Genomic DNA, 17,471 nt, shown 5'->3' on the forward strand with positions numbered 1-17,471 from the left:
AGAGACTTGCTGGACGCCCCGTGCAGGGTGTTTATGGACATTGGGTTCTTCCTCCTCACTTGAGGCTTATGAGGCAGGGGAACTATCATTGTCCCCACTTCACAGTGAGGCAGCTGAGGCTTTGCAAGGTGCTTGTTTGTCCGAGGTCACGTGATGAGTGAACAGTGCAGGTGGATTTCAGCCCAAGTCTGAACGCCAAAGCTAGAGCTTTAATCATCTGCTACCTGGCAAGGTGGTGGTTGGTATCCCATTTGGTAGCTGAGTCAGCTGTGGTTTACAGGGGTGAACCAAGCTGTCTGGGTCAGCACTTCTGGTCAGCTGAGAGTGATGGTGGCTCAGACCAGGGTGGCAGTCATGGAGGGGGCTGTGGCTCAAAGGTAGAGCTGGCAAGATTTTCTTACGGTTTCATGTCATCTTTGCAACAACCTTCTTTCTTTCTTTCTTTCTTTTTTTTTTTTTTGAGACAGAGTCTCAGTCTGTCACCCTTGGTAGAGTACAGAGGCATCATCATAGCTCACTGCAGCCTCCAGCTCCTGGGCTCAAGCAATCCTCCTGCCTCGGCCTCCTCAGTAGTTGGGACTACAGGTGCACACCACTACACCTGGCAAATTTTTTCTGTTTTTTGTAGAGATGGGATCTCACTCCTGCTGAGGCTGGTCTCAAACTCCTGAGCTCAAGCTACTCTCCCGCCTCGGCCTCCCAGAGTGTCAGGATTACAGGCGCGAGCCACCTCGCCCAGCCACAACAACCTTCTTTCTAATGAGACTCCTTTCCTCCTGTCTCCTCCCTCTCATTTCTGTTTCTAAAATGTACTTCTGACAGTTTCACTCTCCTGATGAAAAAGTTCCAGGGACTCCTGATTGCCTACAAAAGATAATGCTCGATTGCCTAGCGTGGTGCACAAGGCAGCTTACGTTCCTGGAGCACCAGCCTAAAACACAGGTGCCCAGGCACCCGCCCCATCCTGGTCCAGCCACAAGACATCTCACTGTTCCCTATACACCCTGTGCTTCTGCACATCCATTCCCTCTCCATGCTGTGGCCTTTCTCCTCCTCTGTCCTCAGCCTTCAAGATCCAGAGAGAAGATCACCTGGGGACACCTTCTTGACCCTCCCAGCCAGGTCAGGCACTTCCTCCTTCTGTGCCTCCTGGGTACTCTTTGTTGACCTCCTCTGGTCCAAGTCATAATTTTGTCTTGCATCACCTTCCTTTTGTTGTTTTTGTTTTATTTTATTATTTTTACTTATTCATAGTTAAAACTTTATTTGTACGGAAGTTATCTGTGCACATAATTTAAAGTATGAGTTCAAAAGCAGCAACACCACTGCCCATTTTCCACTTATCAGAAGCCACCTTGTTCAACTCTTTCAGCTGGGTATTTGGGGAATTTACTTCCCATTTTAAAATAACTTGCCTCCGTTGCTGCTGCTTGCTGTCGTGGGACCGGTGACTCCCCCTGTGGAAGGGAAGAGAATCTGGTTCTCTTTCCTCCCCTTTCCAGCAGCGTCCCACCCCTGCCAGTACTACCAACTCTACCTCTGTGGTTACAGGGTAATTCGGGTTAAGCAGTATTCAGTGTTTCCATTACTATGATTTTACAAACATTGGTCTCTGTAAATCAAGGATCTGTTATGATTATGAATACCTACCTTTCTTGCACAACATTTTGTTTTCCCTGAAATTAAGCTACTCAGTTTTTTCATTTGCTTAAATTCTATGTACTTATTCATTTAACACTAACCTCTCCCCGATTTATGTACCTTTCCTTTTGAGACATTTGAATACGTTAGATATTTGATCCATTTTTTTCTTCTTGAGAAAACCGTCTCTCCCAGGAACATTGTGACATGCTTTGATTTGAGCTTGTTGTTCTCTAGACCACAGCACTCTAAAGTGTGGACCAGACCAGGGGCATCAACATCGCTTGATAAAAATACAAATTGCTGGGTGCCCAGACTCACTGAATGACAAGCTTTGGGCTTGAGGCCAGCAAACTGTGCTTAACAAGCCCTCCCAGTGATTTACATGTTTTTAAAGTTTGAGAAGCAGCTGCTCTGGGCTTTCACTGTGGCCAGTGAGACCTGTCAGGACCATCCTACGGGGACCTCCTTACCTCTCTCCTGAGCTGGATTCTGTTTCAGGGACTCCCTGCATGCATCTTTCTTTGACTCATTTCTTTGTGTGGCTAGAGCACATCCTTCAGTAGTTTTCTGAGAAAGGGATGGCTGTAACTCTTGAGAATTTGTATGTCTAAAAATATCTATATTCTTCTATCTTTGTACTTAATTTGGTTAGGTTAGTTAGGTATGTAATTCTGGATTGAAAATAATTTCGCCACAGCATTTTGAAGGCATTTGTCTATTGTCTTCTAACTTATATTGTTGATGTTGAGAAAATTGATTTTATTCGGATCTTTGATATTTTGCAGGAAGTATCTTTTATTCCACTATAGAATCTTAAAGAATCTTTTCTTTGCCTCCAGTATATGAAATTGCACCAGAATAGGTCTTGATAGGAATCTGTTGTCATCCTTTGTGCTAGACACTTGGAATGCCCTCCCAATCTAGAAACTCATTTTCTTGATTATTTCTTTGATGATTCTTTACCTTTTATATGTTCTCTTTTTCAAGAACTCCTGTGATTTTTAGGTTGAATTGGGCCTCTTATTCTTTCTCTCCAATTTCTCATTTCTTTGTCTTTTTATACTACTTTCTTGGAAACTTTTCTCAACTTTATACATATATTGAGTTTTTCATATTTTTAATTTTTAAGAGTTCTTTTTTGTTCCTAGAATATTCTATGTTCATACCATCCTATTCTTATTTTGTGAATGAAATATCTTCTTCGATTTCTCTGAGGACAATACAGGTGTGTGTTTGAAGTTTTCCCTGTGTTGTATCTGTTTCCTGCTTGCTTCTTCTTTCTGTCTTGGGCTTTTGTCTTTTATATTAGAGTCTGTCCTCAAATGTCTAGTTACTCCTGTGGTCATTTTTAAATAGGTAACTAAAAAACTGTTGCTCCTTCTGTGGGACGGATGGGGTTTTCTCCTGGGGTCTTTACTGTAAGATGATCTCACTGGGTACTTCCTTGCAGAACCCTTGCACTGGCAAGCTATGGCTGCTAAATAAACAACCAAAAAACTTTCTGGCTTCATCATCTACCCCTCTCTATCCTGAAGCCCACCTCAGACTGCTTCACCTACACAGGCTTCCCTGGACATGCCCAGCATGAACCTGCCTCAGGGCCTTTGCACTTACTGTTCCCACTCCTGGAATGCTCTATCCTGAGATATCTCGGTGGCTTGCTCCTTCACTTCCCTCACATTTCTTCTCAAATACCACCTTGTCCAAGAGACCTTCCCCTCCCATCATTCTCCATTCCCCCTCCCTCCATTATTTTTTTCTAAAACATACCACCCCTGACATACTGTATATTTATTTGATGGTTTGTTTATGTCTTCTCTCACTAGAGTGTAAGTTCCAAAAAGGAAGAAGCTTTATGTCTTTTGTTCATTACTCTATTCCCAGTGCTTAGAGCAAGGTCTGGCACATAATAGGTGCTCAATATGGTTGCTGACCAACTCAGTGACAAACTGGTGATATTTCCTCAGAGATGATATTTGTGAGCAGCTAGTGGTCACAGAGGCAGTTGATAAGTGTCTCTGGCATAACAGAATTTTAAATACAGTCTTTTCCCCTTATCCACTATGCAGTCACTGAGAACACCACCCTAGCGAGCAGTGAGCCATGCTCCCAGCGGGAATACAGGGTTAGGTTCCTACAAACCTCCGGTCACAAAATTTCCATTAACTGATCAATACTAACCTTGTTGTATGTGTTTTTCTGTTTAAAGACATCGCATTTGATATGCATTTTCGATTCATTGACATTGGGCTCACAGACGACAGCACCATAAGCAGGCCTGAACAAAATTTCCCTAACACACGTATTTTCTCCCTGAGCCACGTCGCAGCCTTCCTGTGCTTAGGCACACCCGACAGCTCCTCAGCACTGGGCTTGGGGGCCATTTTAAATGGAATCACCAAGACAAAGCACAAAAATGCAAAAAGCATGGCACTAACTAGACTGAGAAAAGGACACTAGTTTGCACCATGACAGCTGACACAAGAAGGCAGAGCATCACCGTGTTCTAAGGTCACCTGGGAACATGTGTGTCGGGTGACTCAGAATTTTCCCACTCTGTACATGTCCAGGAATGACTGAAATTGCCATGAGAATTGGTTGGGGTAACAAAGAAATTTTAGCAAGTAAGGGAATTTGCAAATACAGAATCCATAAATGATGAGCATCAAGTGTAATTCACAACCACTGTGTATTTTCTTAGAAACCATCCAATGACGTTATTGAAAACAACAGGAAAATTAATATTGATGTGCCATTTCCCGTGCTTAGCTATTACCCCCCAAAATCTCACAGTCTAATGGGGGCCACCAACCCAGGAGGAAAATGGAATGAGCTTTTCTCCAAATCCTGAGGCTGCACTGAAACAGGGCTTGTCGGAGCCCTGGAGGCTTCTCAGGAAGGTGTCCTGGACAGTCTTGGAGGATGTGTGGCAGACCCCAGGTGGGGTAGGGGGTGGGACATTGCACACACACGCTGTCCACGTGCAGCAGCACAGAACTGAGCGCAAGTGGCACGGGGCGTGGGGGAATTGACTGGCAAAGTCATGGGGGACCAGGCTGATTGACTCAGTGTTTCTACCCGCCCCTCATCCCTGGCCTTGGCGTTTTAGAAAGACGATGCTCAAAGTCTGCTCAAGAATTTGGAGGCTAACGTACAGACCCCCTCGGAAACTGGCTCCCCGTCAAGGAGGAGGAAGAGAGAAGCGCAGACGTCGAGGGACGAGGACGTTCTGGACGTAAGCGTGGTGCTGGTGTCGGCTCACCCAGCCGCACGTGGGGGGCGGGGGGTCCCACCTGGCAGCCCAGGTGCTGTGCAGAGGAGCCTCTAACAGAGGCATTTTCCCAATAGGCTGCTTTTCTTGAGGTATAATTTGCACACAAAAAAGTGCAGCTTTCCCTGTCAAGGACGTTTTCATCACCCCAGAAAGTTCCCTGTGCCCTTTCTGGTCCATCCCCACCTCCCACACGGCTTCAGAGGCAGCCCCGGAGGTGCCTTCTGTCACCACGGCCGGTTTGCTGCCCCAGAGCTTCGTGTCAGCGGAGTCGTGTGCTTGTTTGTGCCTGTGTTCCGACAACGGAACGCTTTCGAGGTTGTCCATCTTGCTGCGTGTGTCAGTAATTCGCCCCGTCTCGTGCTCAGTGGCCGCCCACTGTGCGGGTTTGCTGGACGTGGGGCTGGCGCGCCCGGTGGTTGTGGGTTTGGCTGGCGAGCAAAGCTGCCGTGAGCGCCCGTGTCTAAGTAAGTCTGTTTTCATTTCATTTCCTTTGAGTAAGTACCTGGGGGTGGTGCTGGGCCCCTGGCAGGACGGACAAGGATGGATTCTCCCTGTTCCTTCCCGGAGCCACTCTGCCCATGGAGCATTGCGTCCTGGGGGGGCCCCGCGGGGGAGAGCGAATGACATTTCTAGTCACCTCCTGGCCCCCTAGAAAGTGCCAGGCAGTTTTACATTTATCATTATCTCATCTAACTAAGCAGCCCTGAGGCAGATTTCAATACCCCTTGTCCAGATGCAGAAGCTGAGGACGGGGAGGGAGGCCGCTGTCCTGAGTCACACAGCCGGGAGTAGCCAAGCCCAGAGGTACCCCGGATCTGGCCAGCCCCTGCTCGGGGAGGGCTGCACTCCACTCCCTCTGCCGCTTTCTGTCCTGTTCCGTCGCGTTCCGCAGCCTCAGCTTACCACAAGAACGTGGGCTGGCTGCTTTAAAACAAATGTCACCAAAGGTTTGAAATCGACAGGGCTTGGCTTCTAGTTATGCTGAAAACTCGGCTTTGGAGAGTTAGCTCTGCCCCTCTCCTGCCCAGGCAGGAGCCTGTGGGAGGAGGAGCTGCCCACCCTGCGCTGAGGGGAGGGGAGGCGAGAAGGGGAGGGCGGCTGCTGCCGTCCCAGGCGGGGCTTGCGGACAGGACTCTCCCCTCCTGCCCCTGTCCCTGTGTCTCTGTGCGAGTCTTCCCATGTGTCTGTGTGTCCCAGTGCACCTCTCTGCACGCTCCGTCCACCTCTCTCCCGTGCCTCTCTGTGACACTGTCGTGAGCCTGCAGGTGTGTGGCATCTCCCTGTCTCTCGGCCTCTCTCTTCCCTAATCTGTCTCTCTCTACCCCTCTGCCCTCCATACTATGAGACCCCCGATCACAGAAATGAAAACAGACGTCCACACAAAAACGTGTACACACATTCTAATTAACACTCTTCACAATAGCCAAAACATGGAAACGACCCAATGATCATCAACTGACAAATGAAAAAATAAAAAGTGATATATCCATACAATGGAATATTATTTGGCCATAAAATGAGGCCGGGCGTGGTGGCTCACGCCTGTCATCCTAGCACTCTGGGAGGCCGAGGCCGGAGGATCACTTGAGCTCAGGAATCTGAGACCAGCCTGAGCAAGAGTGAGACCCCATGTCTACTAAAAATAGAAAAATTAGCTAGGTGTGGTGGTGGCGCCTATAGTCCCAGCTACTCAGGAGGCTGAGGCAGGAGGATCGCTTGAGCCCAGGAGTTGGAGGCTACAGTAAGCTGTGATGATGCCACTGCACTCTAGCCTGGGGGACAGAGCGAGACTCAGTCTCTAAAGAAAGGATTGAAGCACTGATACATATGACGACGTGGATGAACCTTGAAAACATGATGCTGAATGAAAGAATGAAAGAAGCCAGTCACAAAGGATCACATGTCACAGGACTCCATTCATGCGAAGTATCCAGAACAGGGATATTTATAGACAGAAGGGAGACTAGTGGTTGCCAGGGCTGGGGCAGAGGGCCGAGAGGGTTGGGGGTGATAGCTAAAGGGGTTTCTCTTTGATGCCATGAAAATGGTGTATGAAAACCATTACATCGTGTACTTTACATGGGAGAATTGTACCGTGTGTGAATTAAATCTTGGTAAAGCTATTTAAAAAAACAACCAACCCTGCTCACACATAGGGTAGCTTTGGATGTGATGAAAACAACACTGGCTTTTGGACCTAGGGTCCTGGAACCAGTCCCAAACTCTGCCACGTGTTTGCTGTGTGATGTTGGGAAAGAAATGTAACCTGTCTGAGCCTCGGGTTCCCACTTTACAATGACAGTAATGATGTTGCTCTCCCACCCCCCGAGGTCACCCTGAGCTGAGTTAACTCATGTCAACACTCCTGCCACAGAATATGCGCCCAATTAGTGTTTGCAGAGGGGTCAAGTCTTTCTACCTCCTTGGATAGTGAATTCATTTTTTCTCTGCTTAGTAATGTCTTACCTGTTCACTATTTAGCTACCTCTAGCAGGGGCCCATTATCAAGCTAATAATTGCCAAGAGTTAAGTTAAAGATCTGCCTGTTCCACTGACTGCCTTTTCAGAATGCCCTTGCCTTTTTCAGACTGAGCTTGGCACAAGTCTGTGGCCAGGCCTGTCCTGGCCGTGCGAGTTGAGCTGTGACTCCCTCATCCTCCAGTGCACAGCACACCAAGGCACTGTGGTCCATGCCCCTCCTTGGATGAACTCTGTTTAGTGAATAGCTCATCTCAGCCAAAAACAAACAAAATTCCAGAATGCTCTGAGGCGTGCTACAACACAGGCTAGTCTCTCCTTCCGTTCCTTTGCCTTGGAGGGAGGAAGAAGGACAGACCCTTAGGATGCATTTATGTGTTCACTGAAAAGAACGTGTTTACGCCAGTGAGTGAAATGCTTTTCTTTTCCTGCAGTTATGCTTTAACCAATTTTCTGAATAATTGCATTGCTTCAGCTGAAGGAGTTTTACATTGCACATTTGTGCTACATCCAGTTTTCTAAATAATTGTATTCCGTTGGCTGGGGAGAACAGCAGAACTTGGAGGACATTTGAACCTAACAAGGAGAGCTTTAAAAAGCAGGTGACAATGGCTCCTGTTTGGTAGCAGGAAGAAGCCTGATCACTCCTTGATTCAGGCGCCGAGGGCTGCCGGGTCCTTCATCTCCTGGCAGAGGCCATGACAGTCCTTAGGCCACCCTCCGGGGGGTGCAGTCTACAGGTGGATGGGACAGGTAGAGCCTCCCCACTGCCGCGATTGTGTTTCTGATGCACAAGCGGCAGCCTCCCCCCCGCCCCCCCCCCGTGCCCAGGTGCTGCTCCCAGGGGTCTCGGGTGGACCGTGCTCCAACATCCTTTTCTTATAATTGTGTTTTTGTTTTGCGTCTCGCCTCCTGAAGGTGAACTCCTGGCCGGAGAGACCATGCCTTCCTTATGCTCACCCCATTCTCTCTGTTCTTCCTTTTCACCTACGTGCGGGAGAAATTCAAACATGCACAATTCCCTTTTGATTTTGCATCTCTCCCGTGAGCAATTGTGCCTCCCCTGGATGGTCAGCCAGGTGGGTGTCCTGGGGCTGCAACCTGTGTAGTCACCCGGGGCCGTGCTCAGAAGGGCCCTGCCCTTGGCTGCTGGACTCTGCTGTCGCTACCTCAAAATCCCGAATCATTTTTAATAAGACCCCCCCATTTTCATTGTGCGCTGGGCCTCACAGATTTTGTAACTGGTCCTGAGTTCAGCCTTTTTAATCTCACTGCCATTCTCGGCTTTGGTACCAATTTACCAGCAAGTCTTCAAGCAGAGAGTGGGAAGGATGCTGGGGGTGGAGAGCAGGCCAGGCCTTGTACCCTTAGGTCAGAGGGAAGCTGGGAAGGTTCTAAGATGGGCAGTGATGGGAACTGCATATTTAAAAGATCATTCACTTCCCACATAGAGAATGAATTGGAAGGCCTTAATCTCTGAGCCTTAGTTTGTCCCTCCATAAGGTGGGCATGGTAATTATTATACAAGCCTCCCCAAGCTGACTGTTGTGTGATAATTAAATGAGCACATATGCACAAAGTGGCCAGCACATTGTAGGTGCCTAATACACAAATGAGCCAGTGAGGAAGCTATTGTAGCCCTTCAGTGTAGACGTGATGGAGGCTTAGTCTGGGGCCATGGATCTGGGAGCTATTTAGGAGGTTAGGTTGGTGGGATTTGTGGTTAATTGGACGTGGGGAGTGGAGTGGTGAGGTGCCTTAGTATCTGACTTGGGTTCCTAGGCAGGTGAGCCAAGCCCGGGCCTTCTCTACTGAACCCCACTTTAAACCTCACGGCTCTTCCTCTTCTTGTTGGTATCATGTTGAAGGAGCCAGGGTGGCGTCAGCTGAAGAGGATGGGCCTGGAGCCAGCAAAACTGAGTTCAAATCCAGGTTCTGGCGTTTCTTAGCTGTGTGTAACCCCTCAGTTTCCCCATCTGGGAAGTGGAAACAGTGACCTCGCTGGCAGTGCTTGGAGGGCCGTGTGTGGCAGGCCTTCCCCGTTCCTGCCAGCTGAGCCTGTTTGTGTGAGCCATGAGATGCAGAGAGAGATTATGAGAGCTGGGCCCTCAACAGGTAGCTTCCGTCCCGCGCTCCTCACAGTGTCACGGTGACACTCGCTCTGGACACGTACGTAGGCCCCAGGGCTGGCTCAGTCAGGGGCCGTCCCAACACCCCAAGTTATGAGCAAGTGATCAATCCTTCTGATTCCCACAACAAGGTGTCTTATTCCAGGGTGGACTTAGCAATTGGAAATCGATCATTCATTGTGGAGCTCTTTCTTCAGGATGTAGCTGTAAGGCATTGAAATAGATGTGGGTGTGGTTTCCATCGGCCAGCCTGTTCCGGGCTGTTCAGCCGGGATGTCTCCAGGTCACAGCGCCGGCTCCGGCTTGCCTGTTTGCCTTCGTGCCCCTGCCGTCAGCGCCAAACCCTCGATCCCGCGCCGACTCTGCAAAGCGCGGGCGGGGCGCGGGCAGCCCAACAGGAGAGAGATGGAGGGATGTCGGGGTACAGGGCAGGCCATTTATTATTAATAGTAAATCAGGGGAGGCGACTCCTGAGCAGGGCTGGACGGCAGTTCATCACGTCACTGCACATAGCAGCCCATGGCCTAGCTTCTCTGCGCCTGCCAATTAGCTGGGGGCTTTGTGTGGACTTGGGGGCAGATACTCTATGTTTACTACCTGGGAAGACCAAGGCTCAGAGAAGTTAAAAGGTTTGCCCAACCACTTCTATTTGTTTCAGGGCCTAATTTAAAGTCTTGTGTGAATATTGATTGCCACATGTGTTTATATCCCTGGCAATGCTAAAATTATTTTTTGTGCTTGCTTTTTCCACTTAAAGATGACTCACAATTCTTGAGGAGGCTCCTGTTGATTCTTTTCAAGTTACTCAAATCCTTACTTATTCCAAAGCTGAAGACTTAGAATTAGATGAAGAATGTGCCATTCTCTGTTGATAGCCTCTGTTTTTCTGTTCCTCTGTCCATATCCCCATCTATCTGCCCATCAGTACATCTGTCTGTCTGTCTGTCCACCTGTTCATCCACCCATCCGTCTCCCCACATGTCCACCCATGCGTCCGTCCATCCTTCTAGCAAGTGAGCACTTACTTGGACATCAATGTGCCTGTTGTGGTCCCTGTCCAAGGCTGCTGTTACACATGGGATGTGCCGCTGTGGAAACTCCTGGCAGTGTGTCCTTCATTTTACAGAAGTCCTCACAGGCCCTTGGTTTCTTTCCGTTCCAGGAGTGTGATTCTCCTTCCAACAGCAACGTTGCTGCATTTGCGCTGAGGGCAAAGGTCGTCTACCCCATCAACCAGAAGTTCCGGGTGAGCGTTCTGAGCTTTGTCGTAGAAATGCAGTTAACTCAGTCATGCACTAGAGATGGGGGCAGGTGGGGGATTAAATGGCAGTCTTTGGTCCTATTCAAGGGTTTTATGGGGTTGATTTTGGTGCTTTAAAATGGAGCAAAACTTAGGGTTAATTCATTTTATGGCAGCACTGTCAGGAACAGAGTGTATCCAAGATAGGTCAAGGTAAGGAATTGCCCGGGGGCACCAGGTCACAGCACAGTAGGACAACATCTGCCCTGCCCTTTTAGCATTAATAAAGATGCTGATACTGACCCAGTTTCCAAAATTAATCCTCATTCACAGACCCCTGGGCTAATGCCGGCAGCTGGCACTTACTGAACTCTTGCCGTGGGGCTGGCGTAGTGCTCAGGATCTGTCCTGAGTTAGGCGTTGCAGCTTGGCAATATGCCTGTCAGGTGGATAATGTTGTCTTCATGCTACACATACGGAAACTGAGGCCCAGAGAGGCTAATGGCCTGCCCAAGGCCACGTGGCAAGAAGCGGCTGAGCCAGAGTCAAACCCCGGTACCTGGCCACAGATCTCACACCTGTAGCCAGGAGCTCCCCGCTGTGCTGGGACTGCTGCAGAGAGCAGTTCCGTGGTGCTTCAGGGAGCCCTTGGCCTAGAAGGTGCTTTGTGCAAAGAGTTTCCTGGTGGGGTAAGTTCAGGAAATGCTGCCTGCTCTTTTGGCGGTTGGGAGAATGAGCTCTGGAGTCACACCGGCTCCGTCCTAACTCCCGTCTCAGCCATCTACTGCGTGACCATTTCTTGACTTCCCTGTGCCTCAGTTTCTTCCTCTAAGAAAGGGGGATAACGGGTCTGCCTCATTATCCTCATTGAGGATAACAGAGAACATACACAAGGGCTTAGAACAGTGTGTGACATCTGAGCATTTGCTACATGTTAGGTTTTTGGAATAATTATTTACTTTGGAAGACGGCCAGGGCATATTGAAAGCTCTGAGAATTCCTGCACTAAAGAAATTATTCCTTCTTGTTTAACAAGCCTTTCCCAAGCTAATTTTTCTGTGGAACTCTTGTGATGAGCAATAATTGGTTACAGTTCAGGGAACTGTCCCCAGAGCACATTGGGAACCACGTCCTGCACGTAGCTGTCTGGCGGGTGGACCGGCCTTTTTGTACCAGCAGCACTGGTTGCTCGGCACCACCGTGCACACCCCTGACCGGTGCATCCAGCCAGGCCTTCCCGCGAGCCACCATCGAACGTCACCCGGAAGCCCTACAGTGACTCCGTGAGACGTCACGTGCAGTAACAGTGATCTCCCTTCTGCCACCGCAGCCTCTGGCCGACGGGTCCTCCAACCCGTCTCTGCATGAGAACTTAAAGCAAGCCGTCCTGCCGCACCAGCCGGTGGAGGCCTCCCCTTCCAGCAGCCTGGGGAGCCTGAGCCAGGCCGAGAAGGACGACTGCAGCTCCTCCTCCAGCATCCACTCGGCCACCAGCGACAACAGGTTTCTCAGCCGCACCTTCCTCCGCGTGAACACCTTCCCGGAGGTGCTGGCCTCTGAGAGGTAGGGAAGGAGTGGAATGGAGGATGAGGCCTCTGGTTCTCTCAGAGTGGGCCAGTGGGTCGTACATTGTCAGGGGAGGAAACAGAGGCCCAGAGAGGTCAAGTGACTCAACCAGGGACACACAGCAACACAGTCAGAGCTGGGGCCCCAGATGCGTTTGTCACTTACCATAGTGTTGGACAACATTGGGGTTATAGAGTCAGGCCTGAGCCCTGCACAGAGGACGAGGGGACCTCATTTAATCACGACCATGTGTTGCAGCACAGCACAGCAGCTGTCCAGGCTGAGTGCCTTCTGAGTGCCGGGCAGAGTGCTAAGCACTTTCCCGGGACTAATTATCTCCCAAGCACATTGCCCAGTAGGAGGGAGCCTGGGTTTGGTGATCAATAAATACTAATCAGTGAATGAATTAATTCCTCCTAACTGCCCTGTAGGTAGATGCTATTATTCCCCTATTTCTCAAAGAACAGAGTGAGACACAGAGAGACTGGATGACTTGCCCAAGGTCACACAGTGGTGAGTGAAGGAGTGATTGGACCCAGCCTAGAGCAGGGCCCAGCATGTGGCAGGTTTGCGCCCTGGTCCTCAGGCCTCTCTCTGCTCTGAAATTCTGTGACTCGAAGGGCTGCCAGGAGCTAGGGCACGGTCAGCTCAGAGCTGGGAAGGAATGGGCTCGGATCCTTGAACTTGCCATTGACCCTGAAGGTGGCCCAGGGAAGGAGGAGCTTTATTGAATAGGGGCCTCCTAGGATCGGCTGGCGCGGGCTTAGAACGGCTGTAATTCAGCACTCAGACTGGAGCATTTCGAACAGTTTGTGTGGGAGTGTTGTCGTTTATTAATAAAATGCATTTGCCTATGAGGGAAAAAAATGGTCAGATACATTCATGCTCTGCCATGTGTCTGCCCCCGTGACCCTGTGACAGCCACTGGCTTTCTCTGATCCTCTATTTCCTGAGTTGGTGTCCTCATCTGTAGAATGTGCACATGGCACTGAGGAAAGAAGACGTGATGACAGACGTGAAAGCGCACAAAGGAGACATCATTTTTGTTTCTCCTTCCCTCTCTCTGTGGGTTTATCTCTGATATCCCAGGCAGCTGTGTCTCTGGCACCTTTACTGTTCCCGCCTGGTCATGCGTGGGTTTCCAACAGCTCATTTGATTCCTCACAAACCCCGGGCGGGTGTCAGGGACGTCAGCACACTGCTAAACGGGACCTGGGGGTGGGGAAGCACACACTGTGCCGTGTACTGAGCAGGGATGTGCTAACTCATTTCAGACACTCGGAAGGGCTTTTCTGTCTCTCTCTTTCTTTTTCAGTGCAGACATCGACCTATGCGTCTACCACCTTCACCTGAAAGATCTGCTGCGTTTGGACACAGCGCTGAGACGGGAAAAGCACATGGTGGGTGGAGAGATTCCCTTTCTCTCCCTTGTACAGGGACAGAAACTGGGACACAAGGCCCTCCGTGTCCACTGAGTCCCAGAGACTCTGGAGAAGGGGATGTCAGTGAAAACGGAGCAGCCATAAGGGAGGGGAGCGGCCAAGTCAGGGCCCGGCCACCGGCCACCGAGTGGGAAAGCAGCCCGTGCTGCCGGGGACACAGCATGGCTTGAGCCAGGCTGCGGGGCCGCGCAGAAGGGTGAGCACCCGCTCCCGGGCACACCCCCGCTGGAGAGGGCTCAGAGAGAGTTAAAAGGGAACAATATTTTCAAAGGAATGATAATGGTGACGACAGCATTTATGAGTGTGGATTTTATCGAGTGCTTACGGTGTGCTAGGTCCAGGGAGTATTAAACAGGTGATCACATGTAACCTGACCGCAGCCAGAGGGGTGGGTGCCATACCGTCTCCACTCGGAGGCGCAGAGCGGAGGACTTGCCCAGAGCCACAGAGCTGCAGGTGCAGAGCCCAGACGGGCGGTTCAGCACCTTCGTATGGGCACGCGCAGCTGCAGGCGTGTGCTAGGGAAACGCCGTGCGGTGCGCGTTGCCGGATGCCCGCAGCCTCGGATTGAACGTACGGTGGGTCTGAGCGGCGGGCAGCAGAGCGGTGAGACCCCTGTAGCCAGCGAACCCCCAGCGGGTTCAGCCAGGCGGGGACAAGGGAATGACCACTCCCTGAGGCACGTTGTCTGAATTGTTGAGTGCGGAATGGGAGCTACGGAGAGGGTGAAGGAGAGAGAGGCAGATAGGATGGAGAGAGGGAAACAGAGGCACTCAGGCAGACGCGCCCACAGGCACCCTGTTACAAACTGGGAAAGTGCAAGAGTGTGAAACTGGGTGCACCCGAGAGAAAACTGGCCTCTGTGTGAGTGGGACCGGCCCTATGCACAGGTGGCAGCATTGAAAACCACAGATCATGCTAAGATCCAGGACACAGAGCATGGCCCTGCACTCCCACCACCCCACCCCTGAGCAAGAGCGAGACCCCGGTCTCTGCTAAAAATAGAAAAAATTAGCCAAGCGTGGTTGTGGCACCTGTAGTCCCAGCTACTCGGGAGACTGGGGCAGGAGGACCACTTGAGCCTGGGAGTTGGAGGTTGCTGTGAGCTATGATGATGCCACGGCACTCTAGCTCCAGTGACAGAGCAAGACCCTGTCTCAAAAAAAAAAAAAAAAAGAAAGAAAAGAAAGGTAAGAAAGACATTTCCTAAGGCTGTAGCTGCCAGTGATTCCTCTGATGGATCTGGGCAAAGTAAACTGAAAACCTTCTGGAAAGGACTTACCACTCTAGATGCCATTGAGAACATTCATGAGGAGGTCAAAATACCAACATCAGCAGGAGGTTAGAAGTTGATTCCAACCCTCATGGGTGACTTCGAGGAGTTCCGGACTTCAGTGCAGGAGGTCACGGCAGATGTGGTGGAAACAGCAAGAGAACTAGAGTTAGAAGTGGAGCCTGAAGATGGGACTGAATTGCTGCATCTCATGATAAAACTTGAACAGATGAGGAATTGTTTCTTACAGATGAGCCAAGAAAGTGGTTTCTAGAGATGGAATCTATTCCTGGTGAAGATGCTGTGAACACTGTCGAAATGACAACAAAGGACTTAGAACATGACATCTAGTTGATAAAGCAGTGGCAGGATTTGAAAGGATTGACTCCAGCTTTTAAAGAAGTTCTACTGTGGGTAAAATGCTATCAAATGGCATCTCATGCTACAGAGAAATCTTTCATGAAAGGAAGAGTCAGTCGATGTGCCAGACTTCACTGCTGTCTTCTTTTAAGAAATTGCCAACCTTTAGTCACCCCAACCTTCGGCACCCAGCACCGTAATCAGCCAGCACCATCAACGTGGAGGTGCCTTCGGCACCCAGCACCCTAATCAGCCAGCACCATCAACGTGGAGGTGAGACCCTCCACCTCCACCTGCAAAAAGATTATGACTTGCTGATGGCTCAGATGATCATTAGCCTTTTTTAGCAATAAGGTACTTTTAAATTAAGGGATGCACATTTTTTTAGACATAGTACCCACAATATGTATTTTTGCACCTTCATTTGAGTCTATAATTATTTGAAAATTATTCTATAGTTATTTCAAAATCACTGAGAGAGGTCGGATAGGAACTGTAAATGTTACTGATGCAGTTTGGGTCATAGAGAAGGTGGATTTGAGATGAGCATCTTGAGAAAAGAATGTTATCTGCCACCAGCTCAGGCTTCAGTGGGTAGAAGGGCGGGACACCACATGCTTCTTAGAGGCCGATAGCATTGGCAGATATAATGAAGGGTGGTGCAGAGAGTTCTGGGTTCGAATCTCAGCTCCATCCCTCATGGCTATGTGACATGAGGCAAGTTGCACAGCTTTCTCAGCCAGGGGGCTCATTATCTGCAAGATGGGGAAGGTTGTGCCAGCCGCCCCACGTGCAGTGGAGATCCAGTGATGGTATATATGATACACGTGTCAGCCTGGCATGGAAGAATGCTTAACAAACCTGAACCCATTAAAACAGGATAGAAAACTGCGGCCCTTGAGCCAAATCTGGCCACACCCGTCTGTTTCCATAGTGCCTGTAGCAGCCTTCGTGCTACAGCAACAGAACTGAGCGTTGCGAAAGAGGTCATCTGCCTGCAATGCCAAAAAATGCTTGCTGTGTGGCCTTTATTGAGAAAGTTTGCTAACCGCTGCGTGAAAAAGCGTCTTACCATGCAATTGTGTCTCAATGACCGTTGGCAAAGGGGCACTTCATTGGAGGAATGAGGTTTTCCACAAATGGTACTGAAGCAACTGGACATCCATAAGCAAAACAACAAATAAATAAAGTGAACTTCAACCTAAGCCTCACCCTTTATATAAAAATTGACTCAAAATGGATCATGTGCTTAAATGTAAACAATAAAACTATAAATCTTTTAGAAAAAAATGTGAGGGAAAATCTTCAGATCTAGACCTAGGCAAAGAGGTTTAGACTTGGCATCAAAAGCATGACCCATGAAAGGAAAAATTAATTAATTGGACTTCATCAAAATTAAAAAGCTTTTGCTTTGCAAACAACCTTATTAAGAGGATGAGAAGACAAGTTACAGAGTGAGAGAAAATATTTGCAAACCACGTATCTACCACAGAAAGTACTTGTATCTGGAATACATAAAGAACTCTCAGAACTCATCTGAAAAAAGAAAACAATCTAGTTAGAAAATGGGCAAAAGACATGAACAGATATTTTACCAAAAAAGATACACAGATGGTGACGTAATATAAAAGATGTTCAACATCATTAAGCCGTTAGGGAAGTGCAAGTTAAAAGCACAATGAGGTATCACTACACACCTGTCAGAATGACTAAACTAAAAAATAGTGACAACACCACATGCTGGTGAATATGTGAAGAAATGATCACTCAGACATTGCTGGGGGAATGGAAAATAGTACAGCCACCCTGGAAAACATTTTGGCAATTTCTTGTAACACCTAACATGTACTTACTGGAAGACCCAGCAGTTGCACTCATGGGCATCTATCCCAGAGAAACTTATGTTTGCACAAAAACCTGCACATGAGTGTTCTTAACAGCATTATTTGTAATAACCAAAACTGGAAGCAATCCAGATATCCTACAATGGGTGAATGGACAGGCAAACTGTGGACAGCATCGTCTGGACTCTCCTGGGAGTCCCCACGTATGGGAGGGTCCTTGG

General features: G+C 49.2%; 1 protein-coding gene across 7 annotated transcripts in view; it reads left to right on the top strand.

Annotated features, from left to right (window-relative positions):
- EVC (EvC ciliary complex subunit 1) overlaps positions 1-17,471 on the top strand; it is a 71,572-nt gene that overhangs the window by 1,308 nt on the left and 52,793 nt on the right. For all 7 annotated transcript variants that reach the window (XM_045528357.1, XM_045528358.1, XM_045528359.1 and 4 more), the window contains exons 2-5: positions 4,754-4,879; positions 10,688-10,771; positions 12,096-12,328; positions 13,647-13,731. In XM_045528357.1, the coding sequence (XP_045384313.1) occupies positions 4,754-4,879; positions 10,688-10,771; positions 12,096-12,328; positions 13,647-13,731 (528 nt within the window). The remainder of the gene's footprint in view (positions 1-4,753; positions 4,880-10,687; positions 10,772-12,095; positions 12,329-13,646; positions 13,732-17,471) is intronic.

The sequence above is a fragment of the Lemur catta genome, chromosome 17, assembly GCF_020740605.2.
Source record: "Lemur catta isolate mLemCat1 chromosome 17, mLemCat1.pri, whole genome shotgun sequence".
NCBI classification, from domain to species: Eukaryota; Metazoa; Chordata; class Mammalia; order Primates; family Lemuridae; genus Lemur; species Lemur catta.